This window comes from Sceloporus occidentalis, unplaced genomic scaffold (genome assembly GCF_023333645.1).
Source record: "Sceloporus occidentalis isolate IW3139 unplaced genomic scaffold, rSceOcc1.0.p SCAF_5, whole genome shotgun sequence".
Taxonomy (NCBI): domain Eukaryota; kingdom Metazoa; phylum Chordata; class Lepidosauria; order Squamata; family Phrynosomatidae; genus Sceloporus; species Sceloporus occidentalis.
In genome coordinates this window covers 88,047,685-88,063,593 of record NW_028316985.1, presented here as the reverse complement: position 1 = coordinate 88,063,593, position 15,909 = coordinate 88,047,685, and the positions used below count along the sequence as shown (strand labels likewise).

The 15,909-nt window shown below is 38.0% G+C and overlaps 1 protein-coding gene across 3 annotated transcripts in view; it reads right to left on the bottom strand.

Annotated features, from left to right (window-relative positions):
* Positions 1–15,909, bottom strand: part of ITPR2 (inositol 1,4,5-trisphosphate receptor type 2) — a 256,626-nt gene that overhangs the window by 137,140 nt on the left and 103,577 nt on the right. For all 3 annotated transcript variants that reach the window (XM_089524659.1, XM_089524661.1, XM_089524660.1), the window contains exons 24-32: positions 14,229–14,286; positions 12,940–13,105; positions 11,352–11,525; positions 9,230–9,319; positions 8,844–8,969; positions 7,696–7,818; positions 5,855–6,055; positions 4,240–4,491; positions 2,916–3,041 (exon numbers count right to left, since the gene is read on the bottom strand). In XM_089524659.1, the coding sequence (XP_089380785.1) occupies positions 2,916–3,041; positions 4,240–4,491; positions 5,855–6,055; positions 7,696–7,818; positions 8,844–8,969; positions 9,230–9,319; positions 11,352–11,525; positions 12,940–13,105; positions 14,229–14,286 (1,316 nt within the window). The remainder of the gene's footprint in view (positions 1–2,915; positions 3,042–4,239; positions 4,492–5,854; positions 6,056–7,695; positions 7,819–8,843; positions 8,970–9,229; positions 9,320–11,351; positions 11,526–12,939; positions 13,106–14,228; positions 14,287–15,909) is intronic.

The following is a 15,909-nucleotide window of genomic DNA, read 5'->3' as shown; positions in this document are numbered from 1 at the left end:
TGTCTTCATGGTGCCCCCATGTGGATGGGAGGCTGCCATGATGGTGCTGCCGTTCCATATTAGGGTTCGGGAGTGTGAGGTTGCTGCACGTTCCCGAAACCTAATTTTGGCCCAAGGACAGCGCTTTCCACCCATCTGTATCGGGCCTCAGAGTGCCAAGAGCAAGGCAAAATTGATGTATTTGAATTATACCAACAGTGCCCCAGTCCCAAAAAAATAAATAAGTTTCCTTGTCTCATCTTGTACTGAACAAATCAACGCAACAAACTTCAAGACTGATAGCCTGAATTCTAAATCCTCCACTGAAGACCCAAATAGAAGAAAGCATTTCTGACAGTCTCCTTCAACCACAAAGCTAGACAGGAAGTGTTAAATGGAAAAGAGCTGCTAAGGAGGAAACAAGTAAAATATTAGGCAGTTATGAGGATCTCTGGCAAGGAAAAACACACATTTTCTCTTCTAATACTTATCCAGGAAAGGATGACTAACACTCTGGGCAGACTATTTGATACTACTGAAAGTTCAGATATTTTTTTCTCTGCAAGCCACAAAGGAAAAAGAAAAGTCTGCAGGCTTCAATCATGACAAAAGCTTGGTGAAAAGCAACACCAGTCACTTTTGTTAAAAGGACAATCTGGTCTGCACTGCACTGTTGATGCTTATTCATTACCTAAAGCTAATGAAAGTCCACTGATATTGCTCTTGAGAGGATAAACATGCTGTCTGCTTAGGATAGTGCAATCTTTCATGATGAATGTATGAAAAAGCAAAACTAGATGCTGAAGCACAAAGAATCCCTCCGTTATAAACTGTTACCTACTTTCAGTTACCCAGCAATTTAAAAAGTGACACATGAAAAATTCTCTGAGGGTTTTCCTGAGGCTTCGTAAAGACAAGTGAGCATAAATTAAGTAGGGAGCTACAAACAATGAAACTCATAATAAAAATACACAAAGAAACATGTTTCCCCACTTTATAAACAGACGAAGTGGGCCAGACCATATTTGTACCACCCAGTTTTCTGCACTGATATGCCATTACGGAATATACCGGGATTCAGAACGACTGTACATTATTTATTTATCTATTTATTATCTATGTATTTTAATATTAAATAAATAAATATTGTGTTTTGAAATGATTTTATACTTTTAAAAATAAGTGTTGGAATATGATAGCTTATTTAATTATGCTTTAACTTTTTTCTATAATCAGTGTTTTGTTTTGGTTTTTTAAAGCTCTGTCTTGTTTTTAGCCTTGTTGTAAGCTCCCTTGGGCCTCATTCCTGGAAACAAGCAGAACTGACAGTAATTCTATTACTGTAATTAAAAGTAAATATTTTAATATTAATTTAAATAAGTAAAATAAATATTTAATAAATATTTAAGGTATTTGATATTTTAATAAACCCTTCAGGTTTAACTGTATGAATGAATGAGTTATCACAAAATAACAGGTCTTTTGGAGTACTGCAAAATTCTTAGCTTTCAACTGCACATGACACTGAATGCTAGAGGAAACTGGTGTTTGGTTCAACTAGTAGATTTTGGGCTGTCACTTGAGTGACAAACTCAACATCCAAAATGACATACATTTTTAATAGTCAGTGAAACTACCTGTAACTGGAATAATGAAATCACTATTGCTGAAAAGGACAAAAATTTAACTTTTGACATAATGAAAAAACCATGTCAGCTGTAGTTACCAAAGTAAGCTCTTCTGAGCTCAGTGGAATCATATGCTATCAGAGATGCAGTTTTCCTCTTACACTAAGTACAACTTCATACCCAGCAGCCAAATTCAGCCATTACCAGCTTTTAATTTGTGGCTTCCAGCTCAAAGAAAACAATATTTGCATCCGTTCCCCAGAACACACAAGGATTTGGGATAAGTGGATATTTAACCAGTAACATGGGAGATACCAAGTAGAGGTTTGCCACCAAAATAAGAACAGCACAGAGTAGGTCTCATCAGGAAAGGAACTCTCCTTGAATCAATATGTCAGCTGATACTGTTAAGATCCTGGCAGAGATTCTGTGTCAGCTTTCTCATGAGTATGAGCAACAAAGAGACCTGCTCTTGCTCTGGTCTGCAGACTCATCTTTGTTTAGGCTCATTGTTGACTGCTACATCTGACATAATGGCAAACAGAAGTCTTTTCGTCAGCTTGTCAGGATGTGGCTTTAGATCTGTTATTATTATTTCAACCCTTTGGAAGAACTCCAACCATTTTAAGATGATGTGTGAAGGCACTTAACTATGATATGAACACCAGAAAAAAATTCCCCTTTTGTCAAGATTGTATACTGGGAAGTTTCCCATCCTCGCTTGACACTCAGTCTATCTTTCTCTGGTAATTTTAATTAGAGTCATACACAATCATCTTGCAGCTCAGGGAGAAGCAAGCAGTCACTGCAATATGTCAGTTTCAATGGTAAAAGGGCATTTTCTCCATTCCACAAAATAGACCAGCAGAAAGGGTTTTTTAGAGCATTCTGGGCAGGTCTGGCTATATATGTACTTCTCTTCTTCACATACTGTGTGCTTTGAAGCATGAACACTTGAATGTTGGGGCAGTCATTGTGCAAAGACACTTTGGAATACAGAGGCAAAATATCATCCTTGAGCACACTGTAAAATATAATGTTATTTTCTGAAGTACTTGATATAGTTGCATATTATATTACATAGTGAAAAGACTATATAACAGAGAACACAGAGAAGTTAAGTGAAAAGAATGTTCTATAACAGTCTGCTTTACTGGTTCCAGTGCATGATGTATTTAAAATAAAATAAATAAAAAGACAGTTAAAGACAATTATCAGGACAGTTACAAAAAAATACCAGCTTCATCTGAAACATCATACATCATTCCATTTCTTGTCTACAACACTGAATGGGGCATAAAAGCTTACCCTTGCCATATCCACAAGAAAGTTCTCAAATAGCTTCCAAATATGATTACTGGTGTAGATTTCCTTCATTTCCACCTCAGTGTCCACATAACAATGATTGACAAAATTCACATAAGCAATCTTCACCTGAAACAACAAATAAAAAACCAGGTAAAAGAAAATAGTTATCAGAATTTTTTCCTCATATACACAGTATACTTGTCAAACAACTGTGAGCGAGGGCATATATTTTTAAATATATACATAACCACTAAAGTGTGGTCTTTTGCCTTCAGTCATTTAGCTCTTGTATTACTTATGTATTGAAATACCACTTTAGAGGAGCAAAGCTCCCCATTTGACCAGTTCTTCAGATGTCCATTTCCTTCTTTACAAATAATTCAAGCATGGCAGTCTCTCCAACATCTCCCACAGTGAAGACTGATGGAAAAATTCTTTGAGCTTTCTGGAAAACTCCTTATCTTTCCATAGTAACCAATTTACCCCTTTGCTGTCCATCAGTACAAGTGCCTCCTTGCCTGGTTTCCTTCTTCTAATGTATGTATGAAAGGTTTAGCAACTGGAATGTTGACATGCCTCCTAGATAAACCTGCTCTGTATAATACATGAGACACACCAGAGCTGAAGATGATATTAATCTTAATTGCAAAACATTATTTTTGAGACAAGTGTTGCAAGGGCTGAGGGTGCCCTGGGTAAGATGATCTCCAGGAATCCTCTGCACACTCTTGAGCACTCCTTCCTGGTCTCTCTCTTGCACCTAGTCATTGCACACTCTCCCTTCATTCCACTCTCAGTTCTCTCTCTCTCCCTCCCTCCCTCCCTCCCTCCCTCTGCTCTTCTCTCCCCACTTTCTTGCAACACCGCTTTAAATGTCTAGAAGAGCCTAGGCACATGCAGAGGAAGCTGCAGTCATGCCTGACCTCTTGACTTCACCAGTCAGTCTCTACTCCTGGATGTTTTAGCAGCTTCATGCACAGCATGCCTATCCTCTTCTGAATAGTTAAAAAAAGCATTGTACTGCATCTCAGGGCGGCTCGGGACTTAGGGGCACCATTGTTTGCTGTCTCTGTTTCTAATTCATACCTTGGTGTCACATTAAGATGAAGGAATAAAATCAACACTTCCTTATTTCAGTTAATAGCTTGCTTTTACCAAATGTCATGATTTACCTCTTTACTGATAACTGTTTAATGCATACCAGAACTTCCGAGGGTATTTTTGACCCAGCTAATTCAGCATGCTGGCTCAGTTGTTGCTTTTAACCCCCAGAGATAGTGAAAATGTTCTTATAATTATTCTTCACTTGCTGTACCCAGCTTACCTCGGGTATGCAGTCATCATGAGTCACCACTCTCACTATGTCATCCAGTGGAAGGAGGGAATTACATTTGATTTCAGTGTAGACATTCTTCCCTTCTGTACATGCAGCTAGCAATTCTACCAGGGTGATGTGATAAGCCAAAGACCCACTCTCATCCACTCGCTCTCGCTCAGAGCACATCATTTGGAGGAGGATTGGAAATGATGCTCTGTCATTATAAAATACCAGCACATCTTCGCCCCCATTGACTAGCTGAAATGATAAAAAGAAATTCTTATTCATTCAAATGCCTCCAGATTTTTTTTTCTTTCCTCCTTTGAATTTTCACTTAACAACACTTGTAATGCCATGTAACTGGGCTATTCTATAAAACATTGACCAGCAATTAGATTTGTCAGGGGATCACTATGAAAATCAAGCTGGTGATGGAGTACCAGTGCCATAACAATCACTCCTCAAAGATATTCACTTATAAATCACACTGTTGCAGGTGCCATTCGCTTCACAATGGGGATGGAGTAGAAATATGTTCCATTTGCATTTCTCAAACCCACAAGCAAACAGAAATACGATTCGTTTTTTGGCACTCACTTTTTTTTTTACTGTATATACTCATGTAAAATTTAGTCAAAAAAATGACCCAAAAAGTTGGGTTGACTTGTCCAAGGGTCAATTAAGCACCATGTTTTAATGCCTATCAAAAAAGAAAGAAAGAAAGAAAGAAAGAAAGAAAAGAAACCATCCCTTTCTCTGAAAGGTGAACAGTGACAGTTTAGTCCATCCAGGAGCACCTAAAAAAAGCACTCTATTCGCTAACAGAGTGATAGATAACTAGAAATTGGAAATAAAATGGCATGTACAACACTGACTCGGATATACAATAATATATCTTTCCAAGTCCTAGCCTTCTTCTGATTTCTTAGCTACAGTCTCCATTTTTACTAAAGAGTGGGTCAAAGTTTACTAAATTGTGTATTTCAGTATCTTTGTTATGCACTTTAATGTTGTGTAAATCACCTGTGGTCATTATTTTGTTTTCTCAACATTCAGCTACAACCTTGCTTTTGCACTTTCTTCTTTGACTTTCCTCAATAGTCATTCCAAGTCTTTGCTATTTTCGGCAAGTTATATTAAACTTCAAGTATTTAAACAGGGCTATCATATCACCTCTTAACCTTCTCTTCTCCAGGTTAAACATCCCCAGCTCCCTCAATCGTTCCTCATAGGACATGGTTTCCAGGCCCTTTACCATTTTAGTCGCCCTCCTTTGGACACGCTCCAGTTTCTCAACATCCTTTTTCAATTGTGGTGCCCAGAATTAGACACAATATTCCAGGTGGGGCCTGACCAGAGCAGAATAGAGTGGCACTATTACTTCGCTTGATCTAGACACTATATTTCTATTGATGCAGCCTAAAATCACATTGGCCTTGTTAGCTGCTGCATTGCACTGTTGACTCATATTCAATTTGTTGTCTACTTGGACTCCCAGATCCCTTTCACACGTAGTTTCATTCAGCCAGGTGTCCCCCATCCTCTATCATTGTACTCTAATTGTGTAATGTGAAAGGAAGTGCACATATCACACATATGCAGTGCTGTTGGTTTAACATACCTCTGTCATGACCATATCTTGACACTTCTTCACATATTTGCCATCTGCTTTCACAATGGTTTGGAGAAAGCGCAGATACTCCACATGGCGGCCATGCGTCTCGATGCAATGCACAAAGTGCTGCACCACACGCTCGCTAATTTCATTGCACAGATGGTAATTGTTTGTGAATATGTGGCGCATGGTTTCAGCTTCAAGGAGCTAATGTAAAAACAAGAAAAGAAACAGCCACTCATAAGAATAAATGAAGATAAGAGTTATATGAAATTCTGACTAAAGCAATTAGAAAACAAGTTTGGACTGCAAGCATCAAGCACACTATAAAATTCATCTGAGGTGCTAAAACCAAAGACTGCAGTTGGTTCAATATGAGGCCACAAGATTATTAATTACGTCTGGGGGCTTCAGACACATGCTTTGTAGCTTCATTGTCTCCAGACACAATTTTCAGTGCTATTTTTTTAATCTTCAAAGCCTTAACCAATTTGGGACCAGGTAACCTAAAAGACTGCCTAACCCATATTGATTCACTCAAATGTTGTTCCCAGCAAATGTGGTGGGGCAGGTAAACCTTCTTCATGGTGGTATCCAACTTATGATACAATTTCCCCCGACAGTGTCGCAGATGGCATCTTTATGGTATTTTGGAGCACTGTCTTTATACTGTCTCTTCCTAAAATAGTTGTTTCTGCTTATGCACTAATTAAGAACCAAATAAAGGAGTAGGGAAACAGAATTAAGTCATTACAAATTAATTGCAGCAGGAAAACTAAAGAGAAAGCCCTGGTGGCCAGTCCTGAAAACTGTTCACTCTGTGTGTCATTCCAGATAATATTTTATTTCATCTTCCTTCAACCCTAACTAACATGACCAATAGTCAGTAATACTGGGAGCCATAGTCTAAAAGCATCTGAAGGATCACAGCTTCCTCACTGTTATTGTAAATGAACATTGATTGCAAACCTAATGAGCTCAATCTTTTAACTAGGATTAAGGAATATAGTGGCAGCAGTTTATTTGTGATAAATGCTTAATATCTTGGTTAACCAAGGGCTATGCTTATCCTTAACTGTGGTTAATGCTAGTACCAGTATATCCTTTAATCATTCTGAGGGGTTAGAGTTGTGGCAGTGTAGCTATAGTGAGCTGGACTTCTGCTACGAGGCACAGGATTTTGGAGTCTTTGTTAGCATCATGGCAAAGTGTTGACAGCTATCCAATGTAAATAAAGAATCCACATGTATTAGGAACCTTGTGTGAGTCATTTTGCCTCAGTTTGACAGTTTGAAGCTGCAAAAAAATGAACACTGAGAACAGGCTGGGGAAATAAATTTTCTTCAGTTGATAATCTGTTTGCACTGTTCTCATAGCTATGGTGGGGGGGAGGTCACGACAAGCTTATACTGTCAACAATGTGGAGTTTGACTGCCATGCAGGAATAGTTTGGATAGAATTAGTTTTAGGGGCCAGTTCTCCCATTTTCCTGGAGGGGATGCTGAATCCCATCAATGAGAGGACTGAAGTGCTTCTCTGCTGTGTACATCTGCTACATCATTGACTATCAATAAAGCTTATGGTATAGCAGTAATTTCGCACTGAAAGGACTCTTGGGAAGACTTGGAGACCCAGTTTCAGAAATAATAGAAGCATAGTTGCTACCTCAGATCTTTTAATTGTGTTTAGCACTGCACACCTATTATTCTAGCACTACCCACAATTATGGAATCTTTAGAAGAAAGTATGTCGGAAAATATTGATTTAAAGTTTTAAATGCAATGCAATTCTAGTTGATACGAGTGCCTTCCTATAAAAAATAAATCACCACCAATTAAAATACTCACACCAGGTGTTAAGAATAAGGTGAGGTGTTTATGAAGGAGAACTTGGTTTTGAGAATTTCCACGACAGAAGTTCTGAAGAAACATGTGAGCCAAATTCATAATCTCATTCATCTTTTCATCAGTCTTCCAATGTAAGAGGAACAGAGAAAACAACAAATAGACTTATTAGACACTGACATTAACATAAGCAGAAATAAATCAAATCTCTCCTATCCCTTTTCACATCTCAGCAGGGCATTAAATTTGCTCACAGATATGAGCTAGTGTGGTGTAGTAGTTTGAAAGTTAGGCTAAGGTTCTAAGAAACCAGGGTTCAAATCCCTGATCAGCCATTAAACCCACTGGGTTGTCTTGGACAAATTATAGTCTATCAGCCTGTAATGCTTCCTATAATGTTCATCAAATATCCCTATTTAGTGCTGGTTTATATAATAATTGCCACTTCTATTATATCTTGTTTATAACTGAATTAAAATCAAGATTGCTTTAAAATAGTAAAAGAAAAAGATAGTTTATGTTAAGATTAGTTATATGTCTTATGTGTATTATATATTTGTTATATGTATTATATGTCTATATGTATGTATTGTATTTGATTACGTGTGGAAAAAAATAATAAAAATATAAATTTTAGATAGAAATAAACTAATGAAAATAAATACTCCCTAACTGAAATGGATCTACCCATTTTATTTTATTTCTCAAATGAAGCCATAATTGTCTCACAAATTTCTAAACTCTCATTTAAACACCCTGTCTGAAAATCCTTTAGCTACTTCTCCAGCTACTGTATAAATGACAGTTAACAAAAGTTAACTGTTGTACTAACTCTTCCTCACTTCAGCTACATTTGCCTAATGACTCAAAGAGTTTTAAATTAATATTCTAAGTCTGGATCACAGCCTTGGTTGCTCAGATGTTGTTGGCCTTCAGCTCCCAAAAGCTGTAAACCAGAACAGTTAATAAGAAGAGATTCTGAGAGCTGCAATCCAGGATCTGCAAACTCACAGGCTGGAAGCCACTGTGCACTTGTGAACATATGCAGCATATAATATGCATTTTTATTACCAAGTCAATATTGGTAATAACCCCCAAACATCTAGGAGCAATTATCCTAGTTAATTGTAATCTCCACATACAATCATTACCTTTTCATAAGGTATCTGCAGAAGGTCCAATACCACACTGTGTGCTCCCATATTTTTAAGCAATCTTTGCTGTTGAACTCGACATTTTTTATTCTGGACACAGAGTTTGCTTAAACGGATCAAAATCTGTGGACAAAAAGAAATGGGCAGTGGGTCTAAATAAAAAGTGAAGGCAAGTGCACAATGCTATAATAATAAATAGTGCCATGGCATATCATGTGCTGTAGCCTATATTCAAAGGAAAGCAATGGCCAGCCACCTCTGGGTATTCCTTGCCTAAGAAAACTGTATGGGATTCATGGGCTCACCATAAGTCAACAGGCTACTTGAGGAAACATCCTTTCTTTTTTTTTAACTGATACTAATAAGTATTTTTATCAACATACCTCCATAACAATATTGTAGTTGTTACTCTTATTGCTGTCAATCTGAGGCTTCTTGCTTCCATCCTGGACTGGGCTCAACATATTGGATTCCTATAATTTAAGGAAACAGAAGAGTGACTTGCCAACAGGTCTAGAAGCTATGCAAAACAATGGTTGCTAAGCTTTCACTAACGTAATGTATGCTATCCCTCATTACATATGCACATAGAACAAGGTAGGTAGGCAGGTGATTGTTTGCATCCATTTAGCAGTAAACCCCATTGTTTCATTAAGATTCATTGCCAAGTAAATGGACATAGGATTGTAGCTATGGCACCAGTGTGCCCAATGGAATACATACATTGCCATGAATAAAAAGCTACAGGGGCTATAGATGTATATCAGCAAATATGCATTGTTTATAGTGTTTATCTTGCACAATCCTGCCATAGCTGAAACAAGAGGGGGGAAACATTATATTATTATGGAAGCCAGAGGGTTACCTCATAAAAATGGGAACTCATTAATTCCAGTCTGATTTTTTTCTCTCAAGACATTGAGATCCCACACACTCCTTGTTTTTTTAAACAAACATAGAAGAAGAGACAGGGCATATGAATTAATCAGATGTTTCTACAAAAAGAATATTTTCTGAGTCTTCCTAGAAGGCACTGATGGATCTTTGCAGATTAATAGTGATACAGCTGAATATACATCAGGCACTCTGGTAGATTTTTCCAGTGAAATAAAATACTGGCTGTAGTCCACATCTTCACTAGTGTCGATCTGTGCTTGTTTTTCCAGGGGTGCTGTATCTAGTCTGGCTTTTTGATGCAATAAATTGATTTTCAATACTGTATTTTTAACAATAGAAGACTGAAACAGATAACTTTATTCTTTACTCTCAAGACATTACATCACTATCAGCAGCAGAGGGGTTTTTTTTTTAATGAATCAACTGGCAATGGCAAAGAAAAAGTATCCCATTAAGATGAACAAAATGCTACAATCACTATCCTTCATAAACAAGTCTAATTATCATATATGTCTTATCACAAGTAAGCCCTGAAACAGAGTAACTAATAGTATAATAGTAAATTGGTAATACAAGAGTCAGCTGATTCTTTTATTCATTTCTTATCACTGAGATATGGCTTTTCATTCTTATGGGGGGGGGGGCTGTAGATATTTTTTGGATCTGCACTAGGGCTTTTCCAATGGTTTTTGCTGTGGTGGTCCTATGATTTGAAGGGGGGGGGATTCCTTCTTTGAATCGTTACAAGACAAAAGTGCCACTCCATTGAGGATGTAGGATGGCAACCCTACTTTTAAAAAGAGAGAGAGAAAGAAAGAAAGAAAGAAAGAAAGATCCAATGTATCTCAGAATTAAAAAGAAACTCAGTTGAGGGGGCAAACAAAATGTAGCAATGGCCACAGATTAGTCCAGAGCTAGAGAAATGTTGTCTGGCAGGAGGAGGGACGACACAACAACAACAACAACAAATACCACACCTTCCCAACACATTTGTCCTATCTCGAAGAGACTTCACATAGACAATAGACCAACTCTGATAATTCCTAGAAGCACTTTCAACTTTGCCTTTTCCCCCCATTCTGTGATAGAATTTAGCAATGTTTTATATTATTGCTTCATTTCATAACACCATATGTTTAATAATTTTATTTTCTTTTTTCATCATATGAAAGTTACTCTATGTGCCTGATAGCATCTGGCCAGGTGAAGAGAAGCCCCTGTCCTTCTCTGATACCAACAGACTGAGTTCCCTAAACTTAGAGCATTGGTAACACATAAAATCAGAGGACTATTCTCTTGCAGCCATTTTGAGCCCAGAAGGACAACAACAGTAACAAAACAACTTCAACAACCTACCTCCAGCAAGATTTCTGAGAGCTGGGAACCACTGAGAGACTATCTAGCGAGGGTTGCCTATGACACTCAAAGAAGATCAACTCTAGTGAAACATTGCTATAAGAATTTTTAAGTGTTATCCATTTTTACTATGCAAAAAGCTTTGAGGACTTTTTGTTGAAAGATAGTATATAAATGTCTCCAGTGAATATGCTTACAACTAGTGCTATTAAAACTGAAACAACACACAGGGTGCAAGACAAAATGACACACCTCATTGGGCTCATCGCTTCCCTTTGTCTGGCTTTCACCAAGCTGTCCACTCTCATAACTGCTGTTCTTTTCAACCCAAAGTTCAGATTTTTCTACAGTAAGCCTCAACTGGTCAAGATCAGCTTTAATTTGTTTGTAGTTGTCCACATCTTGATTAGACACCAGCAACTGAACCTGAAAAATACCAAAAATGTCACAAATATTTTGTTGCATTATTTCTTCCTTCATGGTTCCATCCAACTCCATGACTTAATCTTTTAGACGGACCATGAAAATTTCACCTTTCAACAGATCTCATACAACTGTTTTTTTAATAGATAAAAGCAAAAAATTAAAATAAAAAATAGGGCTGGTTCACACATGTGAAAAGCATTGTATTAGAGAAGACAACACTGTCACCTATCTGTAATGTTTTGGTGTATGATGAATCCCATATAAGTCATTGTGTGATACTGTGCTCAGTCAGTGTCCCGCATAGATAAATAAGTAAATAAATACATAAAACAGTCTAGAATTGTGTCCAGCCCACATTAGGAAACAAACTGATTTGATTCACACCTCCCAAACTGATGCATTGATTAAACATTTATTCTTCCAATTCCATATGTCTTTTAATTTTACAATGCTATGTCTGGCCTTAAAATCACACCAAAATGCATATAAATGTACATTTTACTATAAAATATATATAAAAGGTATTTTTGCCATAAAATGAATATAAAATTGCACACATATTTTTTAAATAGCAACAATGTTCAAATGGGGGGGCGGGGATGAACTGGACTTTTGAAATGGATTTACAAGCAAAATTGGCATAGCAGGAAATATACACTGAATGGCAGCCATCACACCTGTTCATCCACACGGACAAGCCAAGAAGTTTCAAATAAAGATACTAGACAGTCTTCAGAGTCCAGAAAATACCCCTCAGTAATGCATCTCTTTAACTAATATTTTATCAAAGAACAAACGTGACATGCTAGAGAAGTGTATATTCTAAAACTCAAGTGATCCGAAAAAAATTAGACGTTTTGAACTTTAAACAATATGACCTACAGTCTTATTCACATACAGTCATTTACTACCTTTACTAGAGGCAGCTCAGTTTGTTTCCCAAGGAAATACTTCTTTCTGCCACAAAAAAGTCAGCTACTCAGCTGTCATTTATCAGGAAACCATAACTGTTTATGCACCTAATCAGCATAGCACCATTTGAATAGCTGAGGGAAGGTCATTATGCAGCAACTGTCAACCGCTAAGCAAAACTTTCCCAGCTGTTTGTTACTCATGTTGATTTGGAAGAGAGAGTACCTCATACATTTCATGTATGTGCTACAGCCTCCTTCAAAGACAGCAGTAAGTGGGCCAGGGGGAGGGGTGTGGATATGCCTCTATTTTTCTCTGCAGAGAAACAACATCTGCCAAGGCCTTAAAAATTATGGTTCCTACTAGATCAGGGAACAGCAATACCGAAACCTTCGGACTCAATTTTTGAGGAAGGCTTACATACATATATGATTACCAATGGAGAGGTATGTAACATAATATAAATACTAAACTTGTTTCCAACACACTTTTGTGGCTATACCTGTTTAAATGCTTGCAAAACCTCGGCTCGTTGGCTGAAGTGTTTGAACAGCAGATGCAAGGCTCCTGAAAGCAAAGGAGGGTAGTCATGCATAATAAGGTGAATGAGGACCCGCAAAAATGTCCTGCCCCCTTCATCATCCAGCTGCACTGCATTTTTTTCTTTTCTGCAAAAAAACCCAAAACTAATTAACAAGTTAGGTAATGATAAAACATGATGATGATGATGATGATACTTGAAGTTTCTATTAGACCTTTCAACACAGTTCTGGGAAGTATGACATTTCTTACTCTCACTAAAGAGATAAAGCAATAATAAGGAAATGTAGGAGGCACATCTGTCTTAAACATTAAGATTAAACCAAGAAATCAGAATGCAGAAAAGCAGGACACAGCACCTTACCGACTCAGGGAGCTAACAACTCTTCAGCCTACTTTATCTAACTGCTGCCTCAGGCTTGGTTCCTGAATCAATACCCTCCAACATTTTACAGATGAAAACCAGGACATGTGTGGCAAAGCAGCATCCAGATGTGGCCAATATGACAAAAATTATTAATAAGCAAGAACACATATGCTAAGAGAGGCTGAAGCATTTTGCTTTTCCATGAACCTACTAGGATGGGCAAGATTCTGCCCTCTCCTCTTCTCTTCCTCCTACTAGTAAACTGAGAGCAAATTACTTAAGCACTTTGAACTCAGTTTGCAACAACTTTGAACTGCAGTCTGCAAAGAGAAAAGTGGTAGAAGGAGAGAGAAACTGGGACTTTTTAAAAGCAACTGGAAAAGTGGGATTGGGAACTCTTCCTGCCAAATCGAAACTGTTGGAAGGTATGTGAGTATGGGATTGTTTTTCTCTTCTTTCTTCAAGCCTGCTTGGTACCAGACCATCTGACAGTATTTTACCATACACTTCTAATCCCTGTGATCCTTGCCCAGGACTCTTTGATGGTAGAATCTTACATTTGTTAGAAAACAGACAGCTCAGCCCAAAAGCAGGCAAGCATGAAGTAAGTCAAAAACTCTGCTTGAGCTCAGCATTGCAAATCAGGTTCCAATCATGGAGGTGCTGTATTTCTGGAATATTACAGGACAAACATTCTGCAATAGGCACACCTGGAAGGTTTTTTACATATAGAAACAACTTTGTAGATCACTCTGAAAACTAAATGTTGGGAAGTAGTACCAACACTACTACAAACAGGAAGTGTTGTTCAGCTTTGCAGAGGAGAAGGAGGAAAAGGTTGGTCAAGCATAAAATGGAAAAAGAGGGAACTTCTGGGAGCTCACCTGCCAGCAAACATAGTTTCTGCTTGAGCAGCAATTTCATCTATATCAGGAACAACTGCTACAAAAGAAAATAAAGAGATGGTAGCAGAGTTAGCATTACAAAAATGACAACAACTCTTCCCTTATTTTGTGCTAGTCATAAATGGCTAGCAGCAACAGGTGTGACATAGAAAAAGAGGTCAACAACACTATTAACACAATGTCCGAGGACAATAAAATACTCACTTGCCCTTTGGCCATGACATCTCATTGAGGCTAGACACTAATATGCACATGTCATAAGCAGTCAGTAACTGTATATTACTGAAACTATAAACACCATCTACATTCCATCCACAGAATACCTTTTCAGAAAATATTCAACTGAACCTGGGATTGGTATGTATAGTAGCATACAGAGCAGGTCTTGGGCATCTTCTCCCCAACCTCTACTCATCTTTCACAAAACATTTAAAATACCAAACTGGGACACAATGAATTTATGGAAGCACAGGGTCTACCTGATTCCATGATCTGAATTTGCATTAAGGAAACCAACAAACTGATATTCAAATAAATGTAGTGTCTAATGTATTTTCTATACAATTATGATACAATGGAAATAGGGTCAGAGAGCAGAAATATTAGTCTGAAGGTACACTCAGATGTTTCCCACATGCACAAGTGGGTGAATTATACATAGGGGACTTTAAGGAAGCACTTCTCTGTGTGTCAAGCTGAACAAAGTGCATTCTTTCAGACCTCGCTCAAGTGCAGTTCTCATCAGTCATAGGCCTGTTACAGACTGCCAAAATAAAGCTGCTTCGGGTCTCTTTGGACGTATGCTATTTAAATGATGCATGGGTCCTAAGAGTCCGGAGGTCGCACCAAAGCCACACTCCATTCCTAACCACTGGAGTGCTGCTTCGGTGCAGCTTCCAGATTCTTAGGATGCACCCATCATTTAAATAGTATGCCTCCAAAGAGACTCAAAGCAGCTTTATTTTGGCAGTCTGTAAAAGGCCTTAGTCATCAGAACTAATGATGAGAAAATTGAGTGTTGAAGTCCAACAGTATTTGGCTCCACCATCCCATCCCCTGCCCTGTATATAACTGCTAAATGGTTAAAATCTGCTTGAGGGGCAGGGATTCCTCCATGTCCCAACACTGTGAGAAATGCAACATGTGGAGATGTGGTGGAGGACTTTATTGGCTTTAGCACCCTGGTTGTGGAATGGCCTACCTTTGGAGACCCAACTGATATTAACACTGTCTTTACTTCCATGTCAAGTTAATACCTGGCTCTTATCCCAAGGTTTTGAGGCCTAGTGAGATAATGGTTAAGCCAGATGGCAGGTTTTGCTTTGTCTGTTTAATTATTTTAAAGTATTTTAAAGTGTTTGAATCATCTTTCCATGTTCTAAAGAGATCTTTCTCTCAGACCCACTGCCCTCAGACCTCCCCAGCCACTGGAATTCTATTCCTGGGGAGGTTAGGCTGATTTCTCCTTGTCGTCCTTTCATTGACAGGTAAGATTTTTATTCTGAAGGGTTTTTTAAAAATAAAATGAAAGTTTATAAGAAAAGAACTTTTAATTGCTGTACTGTACAGCATGGCAAGGGGAGGTCTTTTTTTGGCAAGAATTGTTCAGAGCAGGTTTATCATTGCCTTCTTCTGAGACTCAGAGCATGTAACTTGCCCA